Source organism: Danio aesculapii, chromosome 1, assembly GCF_903798145.1.
Source record: "Danio aesculapii chromosome 1, fDanAes4.1, whole genome shotgun sequence".
NCBI classification, from domain to species: domain Eukaryota; kingdom Metazoa; phylum Chordata; class Actinopteri; order Cypriniformes; family Danionidae; genus Danio; species Danio aesculapii.
The window spans coordinates 19,459,807-19,481,259 of NC_079435.1; the positions used below are offsets into that span (position 1 = coordinate 19,459,807).

Genomic DNA, 21,453 nt, shown 5'->3' on the forward strand with positions numbered 1-21,453 from the left:
TACAGAAAGAATGCTGTGACCCATTGCAGATGTTGTTGCGCTTCCTGTCCTGCAGCTTATTATCACGCCTCAAACGATTCATCAGCTTCAATAAAATTAATCATAGACAGAAATCCAGATATTCTGTATATCAATAAAAACAGTTTACTGAATTTTATATTTAATGACAGATGACAGATTTCTAGATAATACTTATGATAACGCCAGTGATTACATTTAAAGTGCTGTGGGTTATCTTATGATCCTTGAACAAAAAAGTAGCTCCGTTCAAAAAGTTTAGTATTTATTAGACCAATTTTAAGGATAAAATCTTTCAAAACTGAGCTTGAGCTCATACAGAACTCTAATGTGAGAGGGCTTCTCTTCAATTTAGTGTGATAAAGATATTCAACGTGGAAACACGCCAATCACAAGCTCACTGTAAATAAACAGCTCCTTCTGCTGGACAGAAGTGACAATACAGGGATACTGACGAGTGTTTAAGTCATGACGTCTTATTACATTTATTTCCACCAATTTGCACTAAACAAATATAGTTTGTTTGTTTTTTGGCCAGTTTCTTTAGGTCGTTAACACTAGAACTACCGAGATAGTCATTTTGACCACTTTACATTTTGTAATTAACTAACTTTGTTCTAATAAAACCCTTATAACTATAATAGACTGATCTTTCTCATGTATATATATTTATGTCTAACATACAAAAGACTTCTGAGCAAGGATACAACAACCACTTTTATTTTAATTATAGTTGTTTAAATTAATTGGATTGTGAAAAAATATGTAGAATATCTGAACATAAAGCTGCCATTTTGCAAATGTGGGAAAAGGGGCATAATTTTATGAATTCCCTCTGGTTTTTTTAATATTTCACACACACAATTGTAAATTATTTTAGGGTCAATTTTATTAACTTAACCCAATTAAACCTTTCAATTCTACTTTAAACTGAATACATGTATTTTGCAAAATAAGATTATCTATTGTTATTTACATTAAAATGTAAATCTAAAATAAATTCTCAAAAGGCCAATAAAGATACAATGAAGACAACGGCATGTTTTTATTATTAATAATTATTTTTCCATGTACAGTTATTTTTTAAATGTTTTATTTTCCATTTCCATTTTTTTCATCATGTTAAATTAATTTCCACTGATTTGCACTTATCATATATGTCTATTGTGGCCAGTTTCCTTAGGCTATTAACACTAGAAGGACCGAGATAGTCCTTTTAACCACTTTTACGTTTTGTAGTTTTATAAATTTGTTATTAATATGTGTGTGTGTGTGTGTGTGTGTGTGCGTGTGTGTGTGCGTGTGTGTGTGTGTGTGTGTGTGTGTATATATATATATATTTATTTATTTATTTATTTTTTTTTACATTCAAAAGGCTCTAAGTTTTTCTATTTGAATTAACAAATCAGTCAAGGGTACAACAGCTTTCTAAAAAATGCATGTATTCATTTATTTATGGATTTATAGTTGTTTAAATTAATTGGGTTGCTAAAAATATGTTTAATATTTGAACATTGGGTTGCTGTGTTGCAAAAGGGGCATCATTTTATGAATTCCCTCTGGTTTTTCTAAAATTTTACACACACAATTGTAAATTATTTTAGGGTCATTAACAAAACTTAACCGAATTAAACGTTTAAATTGCACTTTAAGCTAAATACATCTATCTTGCAAAATGACTAGCAAAATATTATGTATTGTTTTCAAGAGTTTACATTTAAATTAAAATGTAATAGTTTAAATACATTCTCAAAAGCTCAATAAAGATACAAAGAAGACAAAAGCATTTTTTCATCAATGTGTTTTTTTTATTAATAATTTATTTTATTAAATGCAGTTATTTTTCAAATATTTGATTCTCCATTTTTTAAAATTATTTTTAAATTCATTTTCACTGATTTGAACTTAACATATATTTATACAGTTGAAGTCAGAATTATTAGCCCCCTTGTTTATTTTTTCCCCAATTTCTGTTTAACGCAGAGATTTTTTCAACACATTTCTAAACATAATAGTTTTAGTAACTAATTTCTAATAATTGATTTATTTCATCTTTGCCATGATGACAGTAAATAATATTTTACTAGATATTATTCAAGTCACTTCTATACAGTTTAAAGTGACATTTAAAGGCTTAACTAGGTTAATTAGGTTAACTAGGCAGGTTAGGGTAATTAGGCAAGTTATTGTAAACGATGGTTTGTTCTGTAGACAATTAGAAAAAAAAAATGCTCAAAGGGGCTAATAATTTTGACCTTAAAATGGTTTTTAAAAAATTAAAAACTGCTTTTATTCTTGCCGAAATAAAACAAATAAGACTTTCTCCAGGAGAAAAAAATATTATCAGACATACTGTGAAAATTTCCTTGCTCTGTTAAACATCATTTGGGAAATATTTTTAAAAAGAGTTGGCGCCAATAGCCTAGTGGATAGTCCATCAACATATAGCACCTAGGTGCTTGCAGCGACCCGAGTTTGATTCCTGGCTCAAGGTCCTTTGCGGATCCTTCCCCTCTCTCTGCTCCCCATACTGTCCTGTCATTAAATCTCCACTGCCCTATCAATAAAGGTGAAACCCCAAATAAAAATAATAAAAAAAATTAAAAGGGGGGCAAATAATTCTGACTTCAACTGTGTGTGTATATATATATATATATATATATATATATACACACACACACATAACTTTATTCTAAACCCTTAAAACTATATATCCTGATTTTTTTCTAAATGTGTGTATACATTTTTTTTTCTAACATACAAGAGTTCTGAGTTTTTCTATTTGAATTAACAAACCGATCAAGGGTACAACAACTTTTTACTTTTTATTTATTTATTTAATTAAATTATAGTTGTTTAAATAAATTGGGTTGTAAAAAAATATGTATAATATTTTTACAATGTTGCAATGTAGCAAATGTGGGGGGAAAAAATAAGTGCCTCACTTTATGAATTCTCTTTGGTTTTTCTGATATTTTACACACACACACACGCACACACACACCTTCTTAACCCCTTTAAGAAATATAATTTTGGCTATAGAACAAACTGTAATCCGATAAATTCAATAATTAAGCGAACGTAACCCAATTAAGCCTTTAAATGTCACTTTAAGCTGAATACTTATATTGTACTTGATGTGTTATACTTAATATTCTTATACTTAATATGTACTTTTAATGGCAAAAACAAAAGAAATTGGTTAGTAGAAATGAGTCATAATGTGTTGAAATAAATCTTCTCTCCGCTAAACAGCACTTGGGTGATATTTTTGAAAAGAATTCAACATTTAAATTCAAATGTAAGACTCTAAAAAGCCCGATAAAGATACAATGAAGACAAAAGTACTTTTCGTCAATGTGTTTTTTATTAATAATTTTTTTTTTCATGTACAGTTATTTTTAAATGTTTGATTCTCCATTAGATTTTTTTCTCCTTTTCTTAAATGACCAATTTTTAATACACCACCTTAAAAAGAAGATGGTTTTGGCACTATAAAACACTTGACGTAAATGCAGTTGGTCAAACTTATTTTACAATTGAAAAGAACAAAATGCCAGGCAGTGGCAAAAACAAAACGTACAATGTTTGATATGAAATACTCTTAAAATATAGTAAACTAAGAAAATAGAAGACAATCTCATCATAAAAGAGAAATGAAAACAGAAATAAGTCAAGAAGAAATGTAGATGAGTAATATCATACCTCCGGTTGGTGGATGCATAGCATACACTCTTATATTTAAACAAGCACAAATGCAGGCATACACATGATGCATGAGTTCACACATGCACACAAACACACATGCCAAACAATGGCATGATCTTATGTCATTACAAGCAGATTATTATAAAACAGGTCAATAAGTGACCTAACACAGACTGGCCTAAAATCAGGATATAAAGACAGTGAGACAGTTAAAAGGGGCCAAACCTTTTTGAAACTTCCTGTACAAGGAATTTTGGCAAACTATTACAAAACTGACCCTCGTGGATCATTAAAGTATCCATCTATCTTTCTATCCACCTACGAAGTGCTATTCCTTCTGCTATGGGATTCCAGCTTATATCTTCTCTCTGTATTAAAGTTTAACACAGTTAATGCTGTTTGATGAGTAAAGCAGAATTTTAAAACCAACAAATTGGTTTTCTGTACCGTAGAAAAGGGATGTTTTATAAAATAGAGCCATTAAACACACTGGAATAAGCTACTCTGCCACAAAAACAGCACATTTCATACTTTAGCTGCTTGCAATTCTGATTTGATATGCCAAATTTAAATAAATTATTCTGATTTTTTTTTTAAATTTCAATTTAAGTTTTCAGGTTCATTCTGTGTAGCGCTTTTCACAATATTTCTTCAATTAAATCCCAATTATAATATTATTTTCCGATTTCTGAGATTTAAAGGTGCAGTAGGTGATAGTCTTCAGAAAGATTTTTTGTTGTGCTGGTTAAAAGTCTCTTCACATTCCAGTAGTAATGATTAAAGTAAATGATCTAAATGTGTTTATTTGTATTTTTGTATTCTGGGTAAGGCATGAAAAAAAAAAAGTTAATCGAATTAAAATTTGTCAGGCCGACAATTCCCTTAATTCTGATAAGTAGCTCAAACTGTCTGTCAACAAATGTAGATTTGTACAACTGCGCAGCCGTTCACGCAGACATATCCGCCGTTTGGCATGCATGTGCGTTCACATGTACGCGAGTGACAGCAATAAAAACAAATGCTGAATCAAAACTTTTTAAAATCCTGAATCAACATTTAAGATACGTTTACACGCTGGAGGAAGGACGAAACCATGGCTGAAGCATTTCTTTTAGACAGGTAATCTGTTTTAAAACTATTTTTGTCACGCAAAGCTGATGTAGATGCTATTTTATGAATGGGTTTATATGCACAGAAGTGTTGTTCAGCTATTGAAATCTGCCAGTGATAGACTGATGTGACTATTTTCAATTTCCTAAGAGACCTTTTACAACATCGATAATGTAGATTTTTATTTAGTTTAACAACAAAACATAAGTAAATAGGCATGGGCTGGTATAAGATTCTGATGCTATGATAACCTTATATAAAAATATCATGGTTTCACAGTTTTACAGTATTGCGATTACTGCTCTGAAATATATTCTTTTTAAATGTCTGGGTAACAAAACGAAACTTTTCCCCCTTTGAACACAATATATTTTGTTTTGAGAAACTTTTAAAATATTTTGGAGAAGTAAAAAAGTCAGGTTAAATAATTCAAATGAATCATTGACTTTTGCTGTCTTTGTTAGGTCTAAAACCTACGGTGCCCGAGAGAGCCTAACGTGCTGCAATTTAAGAAAACACAAGCAATTAAAAAAAACACCAGCAAATTAAGAAAGGGGACCCAAAAACATGACAGACCCTGCTTGGCTATGGATGTGTTATTGTGCTGTAACTGTTGCTCAGTGAAGTTGTTAATGGTCTTTTAAAGGTGATGTTTTTTTTTTTGTTTGTTTATATTAATATCCTGAGTACACAATTCCATTGTCTTTTGTAAATTATTATCCTAAATAAACTGATGATTAAATATGAAGCGTTGTTTTAATAGTATGCAGTGTGTTTAATAAATGCAGCGCGTTTCTTCAGTTGTTTGTGTTGTGACAAAATGCAGCACGTTTCTTCAGTTGTTTGTGTTGTGAGAAATTGCAACAGGTGTGCTGTCAAAATGAGGAAGATCGTTTCTTAATTTGCAGGTGATTTTTTGTAATTGCATGTGCTTTTTAAACTGCAGCGCATTAAGCTTTCTCGGCCACTGTAAAAAAACACAGATTTCCTTACGATTTATAACTGCATCTTGGATATCTTTTGTGCTGAAGAAACTGTTGATACTAAAAAACTTTAAACAAAACATAAAAAACACCTTGTAAATACCGTAGAAACGGTATAGCAGAACTATTTGGCGGTTTTAATACCTTGACTTTTTTATACCGCTTTATACCTTGAAAACGGTTATCGTCCTATGCCTAGCCTGCTTTACTGAGCTGAAGTTGGTTTTATACTCATATCACATTGGTTCATTTTTGAACAATGACAACCTGTGACGCGCTCCCTGTATTGTTTACCATGCTACTTTGAATATTCGGTCTGAAATAGCATGTAAGTATGGCTTAGTATTAAGTTTTCCTGCAGGCTGCTGGCCAACCAGAAAGCATACAGTAGTCTGTTGGGACAAAGTGCGTAAGAGAGTGATACCAGCAATCCTTACGCCCCATTCACATGGGGCTTCAGCGTCAACGCTTGACAGAGTGTCTGAAGTTGGCGCTGACGCAACCGTCAAAGCAGCGTTAGCCAATGAAATTAGTCAGCAATAGGCCACTGTCTGAGCTGGTGTATCTGCATACAGCGAACTGATTGGCTGACGCTTCTGTCAGCGTTTGAAAAAGTTGAGCAAGTCCCAACTTTTACAGCGAGCAACGCCTCTGAAGCGGCGCAGACGGATCCACAATGCAGTTCGGCAACGCCTGACATCACCCATTCAAAGTGAATGAGAAGCGTTGAAGCTGACGCCTTGTGTGAATGGGGCATTACACACATGAAATATTGCACATTTTGACAAGTTTTGCTTGCTACACAACTGAAAACGTGCTAAATATAATACAGATTTTCGTTCGGAATTGTAGTATTATAAAGCACTATAAAGTTTTCTAACTGGCGAATGACATAATCTAGTGGGTCTCTGTTACGTTTAATGTCCACATTCATGATTTCAGGAGGTGTGGCTTTGGACAGCAGGGGAGGGACTGTGTTTCAAAGATATTTTGCTTTCCGGTTAGCATTTAGGCAAATCACCTACTGCACCTTTAAATCTTGCTTCTCACAATTGCAATAAATAAAGTCACAATTCTGAGATTACTTCTAGAAAGACATAGAACAACATGAAAAAATTCTGATATTAATTAGCTATTGTGACAACGAATTAGTAGTTTTAGCAATTGTTCAAACTTTAAGATGCAAACTTAAAAGATAAACTTTTGTTTTTAATTCTGTGCCAGAAAGTTTCCATAATTAAAGATGTTTTTTTTCTATATATGAACATAAAGTACATAATTTGAAGAAGAACGTTTAGTTGGGGTTCTCATGCTCATATAAACCAGCATAAATGAATTCAAGGTTTATAAAACTTTTTCATTTTGAAAACAAGTTGATATATATAAAAAACAAAAGTTCAGTTCAGTTTCGATTCAGCAAAACTGAATCTTATTCACACACCAAACTGCATCATCCGTACAAAAATAGTAATTCTCAATACATAAGACCGAACACATGGAATGACGTATGATATAAACTAAAATACAGGCATTCGTATGAAACTCTCAGGTCTACAGAGAAAGTAATCCAGTTAGAGGTACCACAGTTGACTAAATACACCCACGTTTACAAAGATTTCACACAACTTACACAAACTCTGCAACATTGCTTAACCAAATAAAACCATCTCCAGCATTTCCTTAATCTTCCTTCTCCCCATCACGAGTTCTCTGCACCTCCCATTCCTTACTTTCCACTGTCTTTCAAATTTTCATCATTCTTTCCAAATCTTTCACCATTCACCAAATCTCATCTCAGTTGTGTTACATCATGCTCAAGTACTTCATATTAAGATTAAAATTCAGATCTGCTCGTACCTCATTTACAGTTATCCGTACCGACTGGTCACATTAGTTTCATATTTTTTTACACATATTTCTGGGCTCCCATTTTAAATGTACTCCTAGTACCTCTGGTAGAATCATTCAAGCCCCACCGTTCCTTCATTGATCAAACAGTAATAGTTCTAATAATGGAGTGACCAAATTTGGTCCTGGAGGGCCACAGTCCTGAAGAGTTGTGTTCCAACTAGGAATACCTTTGATTAGCTGACAACCAATTAAATGTGGATAATCTTTAAATTGATACCTCTTCTTGTTGGTTGATTAAGCATGAATTTAATTAAATGAAAAATGGTCATTTAGTTATTAATTACTCATCCTCATGTCCTTCCAACTCCCTGAGAGCTTCATTCACCTTCTGAACACAATTGACGATATTCTAAATAAACAAAAAATATGTATGTTTACCACAATTTGTTTGTGTTGCGCTGCTGACTCTAACAGCAATAGGTCTTACGGCCTACAGTAAACACACACCCTGACCTGACGCAGGAGAGAAGATGAACAACGTTGAATTAATGTTAGTTTTTTTGTTTTGTTTTTAACACAAAATGTTTTTGGAGCTTCGCATGATTACAGTTGAGGTCACGTGGGATGTTCCTTTTCTGCACTTTAACCCTCATGTTGTCATAGAATCCTCTAAAATGAAGCTGCTAAATTATATTTCAATCCCCAAAACTATTTTGCATGAAAAAACAACTTCATCTTCATCACAAACTTTGTGAATGTCTGTTTTTTCTCATCAGTGTACGGTTTCATCAACATTTCATCAGTGGACAACACTTGTTGATTAAAGTAAAGGGTCATTCATTCATTTTCTTTTTGGCTTAGTCCCTTTATTTATCAGGAGTCAACACAGTGGAATGAAGCGCAAACTTATCCAGCATATGTTTTACGCAGCAGATGCCCTTCCACCTGCAACCCAACACTGGGAAACATCTATACACACTCAATCACACACATACACTACAGACAATTTAGCCTATCCAATTCACCTATATGTCTTTGGACATGTGGGGGAAACCGGAGCACCTGGAGAAAACCCATGCGAACACAGGGAGAACATGCATACTCCACAGAGAAACGGCAACTGACTCGGCCGAGGCTCGAACCTGTGACCTTCTTGCTGTGAGGCGAATGTGCTACTCACAGCACCACTGTGCAGCTTAAAGTAAAGGGTATATTTTCTAATGCTAAACATGCCTGCATAAGTGTAAAAATTCTTTATACCAAAACATTATTGGTAAAGGTTAAAGCAGCATATTCTTATTGTGTATCTGTGTGGAGTGTGCCAGTAGTTTTTGTAGTGTAAAAGTAGTGTAGGATTTATGCATTTGTTAAGTGTGACGTCACGCAAAGTGGCTTCCAGGTCCAAACGCTATATCAAACTGTACAGGGAAACTCAGCAAATGGTAATAACAAATGTTTACAAAGCGATCTATGTAATACTTTAGAAAATCATAATCGCAATATATATATATATATATATATATATATATATATATATATATATATATATATATATATATATATATTTATATATATATATATATATATATATATATATATATATATATATATATATATAATATATATTATTTATTTATTTATACACACACACACACACACATCCATGCCTAATATCAGATGGCCATAAATTGTTAAAATGTTTATGTCTGTGATGCAGCAGAAAGTCTAGAGACTGTTGTGTAACCTAGGATTTTATATAAAATTCACTTTAATGTGTGTTAGGACTAAAAAGTGGTCATAAACGAATATTTCCTCAATTCAAATATGTAGCGACTTGAACCTGGAAACAGTATTTTATATGTCATGACTTAACACATGCGAAATCTGTAATCATCGACTTCTATAGTATTTGTTTTTCCTATTTTGAAAGTCAATGGTTACAGGTTTTTAGCTTATTTTAAATGATCTGCTTTTGTGTTCAACAGAAAAAAGAAACTCATAAAAGATTTGGAACTGAAGGGTGAGTAAACGTGGACAGAATTGTCATTTTTGGGTGAACTATGCCTTTAATTAAGATTGGATCAAAACCCTGCAGGACTGTGGGGTCTCCAAGAACGATCTTGGCCATCTCTGTTCTAGTACCGTCATTCACCATCAAGCACAGCCTGTCCTCCTCACAGGAGCTGTTCCTCATCTTCAGTGATCCCCTGGGCTTTAAGCTCCTCCAGCACATGGTCAAGATAGCCAGAATCTGGGTAACCATGTCCAGTGAGATTGGAGCCAAATTCTGTCTTGTGATGGATCTCGTTCCAGATGACAGTGTCTGATTCTCCAGTGGTGCTGGAGGTTCCCACGGAGAAGATCAGTCGTCGATCCCACGCCACTAACAACAGCCGTAACACCTGAGAACCGGAAAACACATTGATATCTGTGAAAACCTCAAATAGTTCAAAAACAAGGGGTTCCCACTCTTTTTAAGAAATCATTTTCCATGACATTTCCAGGAGTTTTTACAATTAAATCATGATAAAAGTTGGTCACAAACAGTCAAACACATTAGTCCCAAGCTTAGTACTGAATCAGTAACTACCAATATACTTGCTACCATAGAAGTCTGTGAAAATGATTTATGTCTGAATGTTAATTGAAGTGGAGCAAAAACTTTATTATGGAGAGGCAATAGTGGTTAGGGGTGTACAATTATATCATAAATCTTGCATGACTGTAATAAATACATTATTCTTTAACATAGTTTTACTTGATCAGTATCGCATAAACATTTAGAAACAAAGCTATTAAAATAACATTTTTAATTCATGCAAAACATGGTTGTTATCAGCAGAATCCAAGAAAATATTGAGATATCTTTTTTTTTATATTGCACACCTCTAGTAGCAGCATGACATGAAAAGATAACCAGAAAAACAAGACAGACCATTTTGTTCTCCAGGACGCGTGGGAACTCTTGTACAGAATTACAGAACTTTGCAATGCTAATAAGAGTCAAATATATATGGTTATTTTTGTCTTGTTTCTCCCAGTATAAATATCAAATCATTGCTTAATCAAAACCCATTTACTAAACAAGCTAAATGAGAGGAAATATTAAGTCTTGTTTTATGAACATTTGATCAAATTAAAAGAGTTCATGCTCTTAAGGCAAGAAAAAAAATCTGACATTAGGGACACTAGAGAAATAATCTTGTTTTCCACAGTTATTTTTATGTTTACAAGACAAAATGCTTTATGGAAATCTTTTTCTTTGGCTGTGAAATTCTGTAAAATCACAGCTGAGGTTCATATGTTTATTCATGTGACTTCTAAAATAAATAGCTGTTGATAAAGGTGTTGTATAAATATGGCCAATGAAAAAAACAATAAAAATACATAATAATATCTATCATACATTACACCAGTTTGTTGAGAAATATTTTCATAATCCTATTTTTTTGTAGTTATGCTTTTAATAAAACTGACAGTGAAGCCATTCATGCTATTACAAAATATGTTTCATATAAATGTTGTTTTTTACCTACAGTGGTCCCTCACTATAACGCGGTTTACCTTTCGCAGTCTCGCAGATTTTTTGTGTGCAATTTGACATGCTTTTTTTAACAGTGAATTGTGTTCTGCGTCCTGATTTGCGTATTGTGTTCTGCCTTCTGATTGGCTGTAGACCACTGTCAATCAATCTCCTCCGTGCTGTGTCTCCTCTACATTACAGATTAGTTTGCCAAATTGACAACTCTTTGATCGATAGCAGTGTGACTCTGAAGTGCTGTATTGTATGTTTGCAAGATTTCTCCTCAATAAACCCCATAATGTTGACGAAACATTCTGCACCATCAAAGGCAACCACGGTAGCACCCAAAAGGCAGAGAAAGATGCTAACTATCGCACAAAAAGTTGGACTTTTGCACGTGCTTAAGGAAGGTAGAAGTTACACAAGTGTTTCAACAAGAGAGTGTGAAAATGTTAATGCCTATAGTGTTGTGAGGGGTTTTACAGCCTTAAAGGGCACCTATTTTACCTCTTTTTCAAGATTTAAGATAAGTCTTTTGTGTCTCCAGAATGTGTCTGTAGAGTTTCAGCTCAAAACACCCATCAGATTATTTATTATTCCTTTCAGAATATTGGATTTTTCTGATCTGAACACAATGTAGCTGTTTTTGTTGCCTGTGCCTTTAATGCTAGTTCTCCCTGCCCACCATTCCCACATGGCACGTGTCAGAGTGAACATCAATCTCCACCTCAGCTGCGTCAGATAAACAGCACAGTGACAGACATAAAGGAAGCAGATCTCATGTAAGGTTTGTAGGATACTACAGTAAGAACTTTTCCAGTGATTATTTGATGTATTTGTTGTGGAGTTAATTCAAGCCTTTCTGCAACGATGAGTCACACACAATGACGTTACAAAGTTCACACACACACACACAGCGGACACACACACATACACAGTACATGCATTTAACTTTGCACTGTTTTTGCATGGCAAATGTGACAGGATACACGTAAACACACACTGCTGTATGGATATCCGTAATGTACAAAATAAACCTGATTTAACGTCCACAAATGGGGATTAAAGCATCTTCTTTTATAATTGTACTGCCATGCGGCTGTGGTGATAAAGTAAAGATGGTAAAATCGCTGTAATTCATTACAAGCATGCACTGTTTTAAAAACGTTTTAAACTTATAAAACTCATTCTTGATCACATTTGATGATGATTGATGATCACAGAGCGCTGAACAGATCTTTTAATCCAGGTTGCTTTGTGCACGTCCTGTCTTGTTGATATGATTATACGCGTTACTACGAAGACATGTTAATAGTGCTGTCAATCTATTCAGTGGGTGCGGAAAACGGCACTTCTACGTCACGTTGTGGTGGGCCTCAAAATGGGAGGGACTTGGATCTTATTTTAACGTCATGAAATTGAAAAAAAGAGACTTATTGTCCTTATATCGCCCCAATATGACTGTGGACACATGATACCTACACACAGTTCTGCCTAAACAGCTTACAAAAGATGATGTTCATCATAGGTGCCCTTTAAAACATCTATAATAATTAGTAAAAAAATAAAGCGAACTACTTCGCGGATTTTACGTATTGCAAGTTATTTTTATAACGTAACTCCAGCGAGGGGCTACTGTGTGTTGTTACGTTGTGACGCTCCAGAGACAGACGAGTCTTCGCTGAGGCCAGCTTCCAGCCTCCGCCACTGAGACTGCAGCTCTGCATGAGACGTTTGGCCAGCGGAGAAATTAAAATGGTCATGCCCAACTGAGCCTGGTTTCTCTCAAGGTTTTTTTTCTTCACTTCCGCCATTAGTGAAGTTTTTTTTCCCTCTCCGCTGTCGCCTCTGGCTTGCATGGTTCAGGATCTATAGAGCTGCGCATCGTTGGATTTGCTCTTCAATATTTGGACTCTCAGTAGTGATTATTAAACCACACTGAACTGAGCTAAACTGAACTGAACTTAAACACTACAAACTGAATTACACTGTTCCTATTTACTGTGACCTTTTATGTGAAGCTGCTTTGACACAATCTACATTGTATAAGCGCTATACAAATAACGGTGAATTGAATTGAATTATTATAAGAATCCAGCAAATGACTCATTCGAATGATATTTGATTGGCAGCACAAATGTTAGTGATAATAGGACCTACCTTGCGTCCTTTTTCATTATCTGGAAGATAACAATGTCTGGGAAATCCTCTTGCAGTGAAAGGTTTTGCTTGGTTTGGATGCTCAGGACCCTTGAAAGAGACAGGAGAGGAGATAGGCTATTAAAAACAATATTGGTGGTCTGAGGGCCAACTATAAATGCAACCAGGATGCAATGAAAGTTGACTGTTGTAAATCTAATAAATACTTGAAATAATTTTGTTATACCTGTATCCCGGGCGGTATGTTGTAGATGATGCGAATGGTTTTGCAGTCTGGGTGTCCCGGAAGTGAGTGCGGGATGACATGGTACTCCATTTTACCGGCCGGCTGGTTGCCTGTCTTTACTCCATATATAGTTTTGCATGTGGGACACTGCAGGCTGCCATCTTTGTTGCCATTGTTGTACATGGCCACTAGGCACTGCAGGTGATACAGATGCCCACATTGTGCCAGTCGTCCGACTGACTCTGCACGTGAAACACTTGCTACACCCGGACCCTTATAACCCGATGGGCCCCCTAGAGTCTCCATACAGATAGTACAGTCCTGGGAGAAAGTACAGAAAGCTTGTACATAACAATCATTTTTTTTTTCCAGCCTGTAGATACAGTTTTTCAGCTGGAGAGTCAAAATCGAATATATTTTGAAAAAAGCTGGCTATCTGCAATCATCGATTTTCATAGTATTTGTTTTTCCTACTAGGGAAGTCAATGGTTACAAGTTTTTAGCATAATATTTCTTCAAAATAACTTCTTTTGTGTTCAACAGAAAAAAAGAAACTCATAAAAGGTTTGGAAGAGAGCCCCCATACAGATAGTACAGTCCTGGGAGAAAATACAGAAAGCTTGTATATAACACAACCATTTTTCCAGCGTGTAGATATAAAAGGCTAAGTAGTAGATGTTAGATCTTTTATTTTTTACATCATTAAAGGGATAGTTCACCCAAAAACGAGAATTCTGTCATTTACTCAACCTTCCCTTGTCCCAAACCTGTCTAAGTTTCTTTCTTCTGTTGAACACAGAAGAAGATATTCTGAAGAAAGCTGGACCAAGTAACCATTAACTTACAAACAAGCAACATTTATATTTTGCAAGATATTATGTGCAGAGTGTGTGATCATTTTAGAGTGTTTGATTTCTATATATAATACAAAAGATATTTATTACAACAGCTCTATAATTAACATGTATTTTATTTAGCAGATATCTACTCTGAAGTCAAAAAACAATTAAATAAATAGTTTAAACCACATACAGATTAGGGGAATAATAAAATAAGGATGCCTTACTTCTTCTGGTGGACTCCTGACCTTCTGCAAGTACCTCTTTACCACTTCCTCAGGGGTTTTACCTAGAAAACAAATCTCTTATGGTGAGAATGTGAGTACAGTTAACAGTAATACAAAAAAATGGCTGTACGATGTTTATCTAATGCGATTGCTCCATCAAATGAAATATAAATGCATTATGCAACACATCCATAGATTTCAAAACAACCAACCAAAAAAAAGAGAGCGATCAAGATGAGACCATAAAACGGTAGACTACTTAAGCAGCTTTTTCTCACCATAGTCAGTGTTGCTCATTACAGTTTAATAGTTGCATGTAAACTCTCCTTCCTGGTGCTATTTAGATTCATTCACAGATTCTATAAGCATTCAATGGATTTCATCTCATGAATATAAATGCACATTATGAGAAAAGTCTTGTCCCTACCAGAGACCTCTGTGTACACATCAATAAGCAATAATCATTCTTTTTTTTTTTTACAACAGATAGAACATTCTTTGTTTGCAAGGAGAAGGGTTTATGTTCCATAAAGGATTTGCATCATTCAGTCAGTTGAGAGAAAAGTTTAATCTACCCCATTCACATTTTTGTTTTGTTACTTACAGGTAGGGCGTTATGTGAAATCTAAAATTTGTCATTTTTTATTTATCCCTGATAAACAATTGCTTTTTGATGTCTTCCTGAACCCTCCCCAGTCATATTTCAAATTTTGTTGGGTTGTTTGAAACCCAGTGGTGGAGGTAACGAATTACAACTACTCCAGTTACTGTAATTAAGTACATTGTTGGGGTATTTGTACTTTCATGAGTATAATTTTAAGTCTGGAATTCTACTTGTACACGAGTACAAATTAAGCTAATTTGTAATTTCCTCACGGAGTTATGGAGTACTGTAATTTAATTAATGTTTCAACCACTGACCAGCATTTCGGTAGCCAATAAAAAAAATCTCATCTTAACAGACCAATGAAAAGCCTTGTACGTTATTTGAACCGAAAAAACAAGTTCAGGCTACATCAAATTTACACGAGCTGAGCGTCATCATACAGCCACAAAGTTATCAATTGACATATGGAGATTTAAGACAGCAATAATGAATCTGAAGAACGCAGAAATGAGGAAGAAATAACAGAGGATGAATGCCCATGGCCACACCTGGAGGAGCTGTTCACAGTGTGAATAGCTATGTTATCATCTGAAAATGCAAATTAAATGTATGCCCAAAACTGGAATGTTGCATAAAAGACGTACGAATAAAGCAGTGTTTCCATCCAACAAGTTTAATAGAACAAAATCACCACTTCCTGAATAACTGGTGCCAAATAAACTAAATTTGCTGCAGTAGGAGAAGCTGTGTGAATATTTTCCTCATTTAATAAGTGACTTGCGCCTTAGAAGGCATTCCTGACATGCAGTGAATACGCGGTGGCATTTGAAGGCGCGAGACACGGAGTGCAGATGCTTTTGACAATTCTGGAGGTCATTAAAAATATAATAACACTGATTAAGGTGTTTTAGAATGACCAAAACAACACTTTAGATGTTTTACAATGTGCTCAGCCAGCTGGTTTATCCATTCACACACATTTTCAAAATGTATGCGCATCATGGAGTTTCCATCAGCCATTTTTATGTTCATATCCAAAAAGCGCATAAAAATAAGTGGACGAAAACTGTCCTCTGCTGTGCCATCCGGCTTACAAGACTTCAGTCTCTAATCTGAAAAAACAAATTAAGGTAAGAAGACATATAACTTCATTTGTGTGATATTTAATTTATTTATTAATATGTTTAGGCACTAGGCAGTGTTGTTCTGTGGTTTCTGACGGTTCGGTTCGCGTGCTTAGGGAATTAGCAAGTTTATTAAGTTTCTCCATAATTTGTGAGTGTTATTTTTCGTCTATGGATCGTACAGATAAGAGAGGCATCATTTGAAATGATAAAGAGTCTGTGTATATTTCTATTGTCTTTATACTCACAATAGCTAAACATTGTTTTTGTAAAATAATCGCGGCGCGCTATTGATAAGATAATCATCACAAAAACATGTAGATCCATCATCATTGTAATACAGACTATTAATTCATTAATTTCTAATTAATTTATTTGCTCTTCTTTCATTGCTTACTGTGTACTTGTTTAAATATCTTAAATGTATATTAGTAAGGCATACTGTTTTTTCCTTGTAAGTTTTATGTAATAAATGAAAAATATATATAGGCTGATTAATCTATAATTTAATTTGTATAATTCCTCTGTGATTTTTTCCCAGAGGAAACATCCATCATAACAGCTGAAACTGAACAAAAGGTTTAGAAGGTAAACATGTAAGGATGTAAGGTCCATGTAGTAGGACTTTGCCCAGCTGTTTGTTATCCCATAGCACTGGGATAAGGTAATACTGTTTATAAAGTTACAAAAGTGATTTTATAAAACACATAATGGTAAGAAGACTTACAACTACATTTTTGTGACATTTTATTTATTTTATTTGTATATTTATGTTTAGGGGTGGGCGACACGTTGGCGAAGTGGGTATCGCTATTGCCTCACAGCAAGAAAGTTGTTGGTTCAAGCCCCGGCTGAGTCAGTTGGCATTTCTGTGTGGAGTTTGCATGTTCTCCCCGTGTTAGCGAGGGTTTCCTCTGGGTGCTCTGGTTTTGATTCGTATATAAACCACACCTGACAGTTTCAAAACTGTTTATCGTATCGTTAAATGTGTTTAGTTAAATGTGTTTTATTGCCTTGATCTTGTCTGATTCAACAATTAGGGATAGTTCCACCAATACCACCAGCTAAAAAAGAAATTTGTACTCCGAGTAGTTTTTATGAAGAGTAATTTGTACTTTTACTGAAGTACTTTTTAACACCAGTACTTTTACTTGTAACTGAGTATAATTTCAGCAATGTAACAGTACTTGTAATTGAGTACAAATTTGTAGTACTCTTTCCATCACTGTTGAAATCGTTGTCTCAACTCCTAGTGAGAAATTTAAACTGGGTTGGGAGGGTGAACTTGGAACTGAAATATCAGAGGTAAGTAAGTAATGTGTATTTATATAGCGCATTTATTGTGTATGGCAATACACACAAAGCGCATCACAATCATGAGGGGAGTCTCTCCACACCACCACCAGAGTGCAGCATTTACTTGGATGGTGCGATGGCAGCCACAGGACAACGGCGCCAGTGCGCTCACCACACACCAGCTATTGGTAGAGTGGAGAGATAGTGAAACAGCCAATTCGGTGGATGGGGATGATTGGGAGGCCATGATCGGTAAGGGCCAATGGAGGGAATTTGGCCAGGACACCAGGGTTACACCCCTACTATTTTACAAGTGCCATGGGATTTTTAATGACCACAGAGAGTCAGGACCTCGGTTTAACGTCTCATCCAAAAGACAGCAACCATTGACAGTATAGCATCCCCTTCACTTTTACTGGGACATTAGGACTCATACAGACCACAGGTTGAGCGCCCCCTGCTGGCCTCACTAACACCACTTCCAACAGCAACCTGGTTTTCCCATGTGGTCTCCCATCCAGGTACTGACCAGGCTCTGCCCTGCTTAGCTTCAGTGAGTAACCGGTCTTGGTCTGCAGGGGGATATGGCTGTGGTAAACATCGAGGAACTATGTGATAACTGCCTGACTGCAGTACATTCCTGTTCGGTAAACAGCGGGCACCAGTTAATAGAGTTTTAAGTCATTCTTCACCTGCACTATACCTAAACCAAATTACACAAAATGTTTTTCTCTGTTTCACCTACGTGTGACAAGTGTAAAATTACAGATGGCACCACAGCTCATGCATGTTGGTTTTGCCCCTCTTCGATTTTTGGACAAACATTTTTGATTTATACTGCAAGGCCTATAACATTTCCCTCCAACCGGACACAGAGCTTGTTATTTTTGGTGTTTTAGATCACTCCTTCACCCTTCGAAAACATCTCCAACAAGCCCTCACTCTAGGCATGAATGTGGCCAAGCGGCTAATACTAAAAAAACTGGAATTCTCCTTTACCTCTTTCTTTTTGTATCTGGTTAATGAACATGGCCTCCGTTATCCACTTGGAAAGGCTCCGATTTATGAAGTCCAATTCTAATAGAAAATTCTTTCCTATCTGGGAACCCTTTCTGGGATATTAGACCTGAAATGTGCTCAATTCAAATCCAGCAATCCTCATGAAAACTGACTGGCTGACTACCTTTTGGGACTTTTTAATGATTACATACTATGTAACACTACATGTTGTCTCTCCAACAACTGAACCCACATGTTTGGTAATTCATATTTTATTTACCTGCAAAGTGTGTATATTCTGAGACAATGTTGTTTGTTTGTTCTGTTGTACTTAAACATTAAAATAAAAGTATTAAAATAAATAAATAAATATAAACGCACTTACAAACAGTGCATTTAGCCCAGCACAGCATTGCTTTGAAAGTTCTTTAAGTTACAAATGCCATAACTCTTCTTTGGTCCTAAAAATGACAGTGTGAACGTACGTGTAACCAAACTTCAAGTGTGAACACCCTCTAGTGTGTATACCCACGGACTCTTACCTTTGCGAGCTTGTTTTTTGGTGGTCTTGCGGCAACAGTGCCCGATGCCAGGAATTGGCCTTATGTCACTCTTGCTGACAGGTGGGGGATGTAGGACTAGTTTTGGGGGACGGGTCAAACATACAGGTAGTCCCGCAGCACTCATCAGAATACCAGTAATACCTGTAAAGCATAATAACGAACATGTTTTAAAATGAAAACTTGTAATGCACTGTTGGTATATTTGAAACAATTGCTAATAGTGCATTTATTGAGTCTTTTCCTACCAGCTAAAGCCGGTTGGACAGGGCTGGAGCCATTAAGATTCTTCACTGGTACTGTTGGCACACTAGGAGAAAAAAAAAAGCTCTTTAAAGGTTAAAGAACAAACTAACAACTGTCTTTCAGTATGTTCTCCAATATCCCCAAAAACTCAAACCAGCAGTTCCAAATAGCAATTCAACAGACTAATTATTCGAAGTCAACATTACTAATGCCAGATTTATTCTTCAAAAGTGGCACAGATGTGCTTCTAAAGTGGAATTTTAACAAATAATAATTTAATGCTGCCTAATAGAGGTTTAAGTACATTTGCACAGTGATTTCAGTACATTACACTCACTGGCCACTTTATTAGGCATACCAGTCTAACTGCTTGTTAATGGAAAATTTTAATCAGATAATCACATGGCAGCAATTCAATGCATTTAGGCATGTAGACATGGTCAAGACGATCTGCAGCAGTTGAAACCGAGCATCAGAATGGGGAAGAAAGGTGATTTAAGTGACTTTGAGTCTGACTATTTCAGAAACTGCTGATCTACTGGGATTTTCACAGATGTGCAGCAGACAAATCTGCAGCAACTTCATGATCCTATCCTATCAATATGGACCAAAATATCTGAGGAATTTTCCAGTACCTTGCTGAATCTATGCCACGAAGGATCAAGGCAGTTCTGAAGGCAAAAGGGGTCCAACCTGGTACTAGAAAGGTGTACCTAATAAAGTGGCCGGTGAGTGTATATTACAACAGTGTCAGTCTGGTTTTGTTATTCCATTGCAACTTAGGCCCAATTATAAAGTGATCTGAGAGAGATCCTTTCAAGTTCTAGGCTATTTTTACAAATTTCATAGGCTTCATAGACAACAGCTTGTTTCATAACAGTTATGACATGAACAGAAAAAAAAAAATCAACCGAATTTCAGAAACATCAGAGGCTAAAACATTTAAATTAGTTTCTGGAGAAACACAAACTTACATACATAAATAAATAAATAAATAAATAAATAAATAAATAAATAAAGGTAAAGATAAACTTCAACTATTACTGATAATATTATTAGTATTTTTAAGGATCATTCAAATAAACCGTACAATAATTATACTGCAAACTGTTTTGAACACAACTTTGTAATGACAACCTGACATAATGTTAGCCGTAATAATACTCTGTTTACTTCCTCTGAACCTTCTTCTGATACTGTATTAAATTTCAAGAGTTCAACTTGAAGTTCTTGTTCAAGGTTTTACATGCACAAACCATTGTTCTGCTTCCAACATCAACAGTCATATGATAATTAAGTGAAAGAGAATTATGACACCTTCGGCCAAGTATCAAATGTCTACTTTGCTTTATATAATCAAATTCCTGGCTAAATTAGTATGAAGAATAAAGTACAAAAGAGAAAAAGCATATACCAGCAAGATTTATTTATGAAAACACCGAACACAACCCCTAATTTTACCTCTGCTTCAAACCTCAGTAATCTCATATGTGACATTTGCTCACACTAGTCTAATTTTACTACATTTAAGGATGTCTTCTTGTTTTGAAAAATATAGTGTTAAAGTGTTAGGGCTGCACGATATTGGAAAAATCTGAAATTGCGATATTTTGTGATATATATATTATGATATACTTTGTTATATTTGGAAAGAATTTTGGGTCACACTTTATTTTAAGGTTCAGTTTTCGCCCTTTAGCAAGCTATTTTGACTTTTGCTTTAATAAACTCCTAAATTGCTCCTTATTAACAGTTTTTAAGGTAGTTTAGGTATTGGGTATATGTACTTTATAGGTACTAATAGCAGCAAATATCTCAATAACATGCATGCTACTAAGCAACTAGTTAATAATAAAAAATAGTGAGTCGCTAAAGTGTTACTGAATGTATTAATTTTGATTGACAGAGATGATTCTGTAGGGGAGTGGATCATGCATGTTATAAGCAAATAAGCAAACTACAAGCATAAATAAATG

At 35.1% G+C, this 21,453-nt stretch overlaps 1 protein-coding gene across 1 annotated transcript in view; it reads right to left on the bottom strand.

The window, feature by feature from the left end:
• Positions 1-9,318: 9,318 nt before the first annotated feature.
• The window catches only part of dtx4b (deltex 4, E3 ubiquitin ligase b), a 36,367-nt gene continuing 24,232 nt past the window's right edge, over positions 9,319-21,453 (bottom strand). Inside the window, exons 4-9 of the mRNA XM_056456816.1 lie at positions 19,480-19,541; positions 19,214-19,375; positions 14,646-14,707; positions 13,580-13,900; positions 13,354-13,443; positions 9,319-10,072 (exon numbers count right to left, since the gene is read on the bottom strand). Coding sequence (XP_056312791.1) covers positions 9,845-10,072; positions 13,354-13,443; positions 13,580-13,900; positions 14,646-14,707; positions 19,214-19,375; positions 19,480-19,541 — 925 coding nt within the window. The 3' untranslated portion in view covers positions 9,319-9,844. The remainder of the gene's footprint in view (positions 10,073-13,353; positions 13,444-13,579; positions 13,901-14,645; positions 14,708-19,213; positions 19,376-19,479; positions 19,542-21,453) is intronic.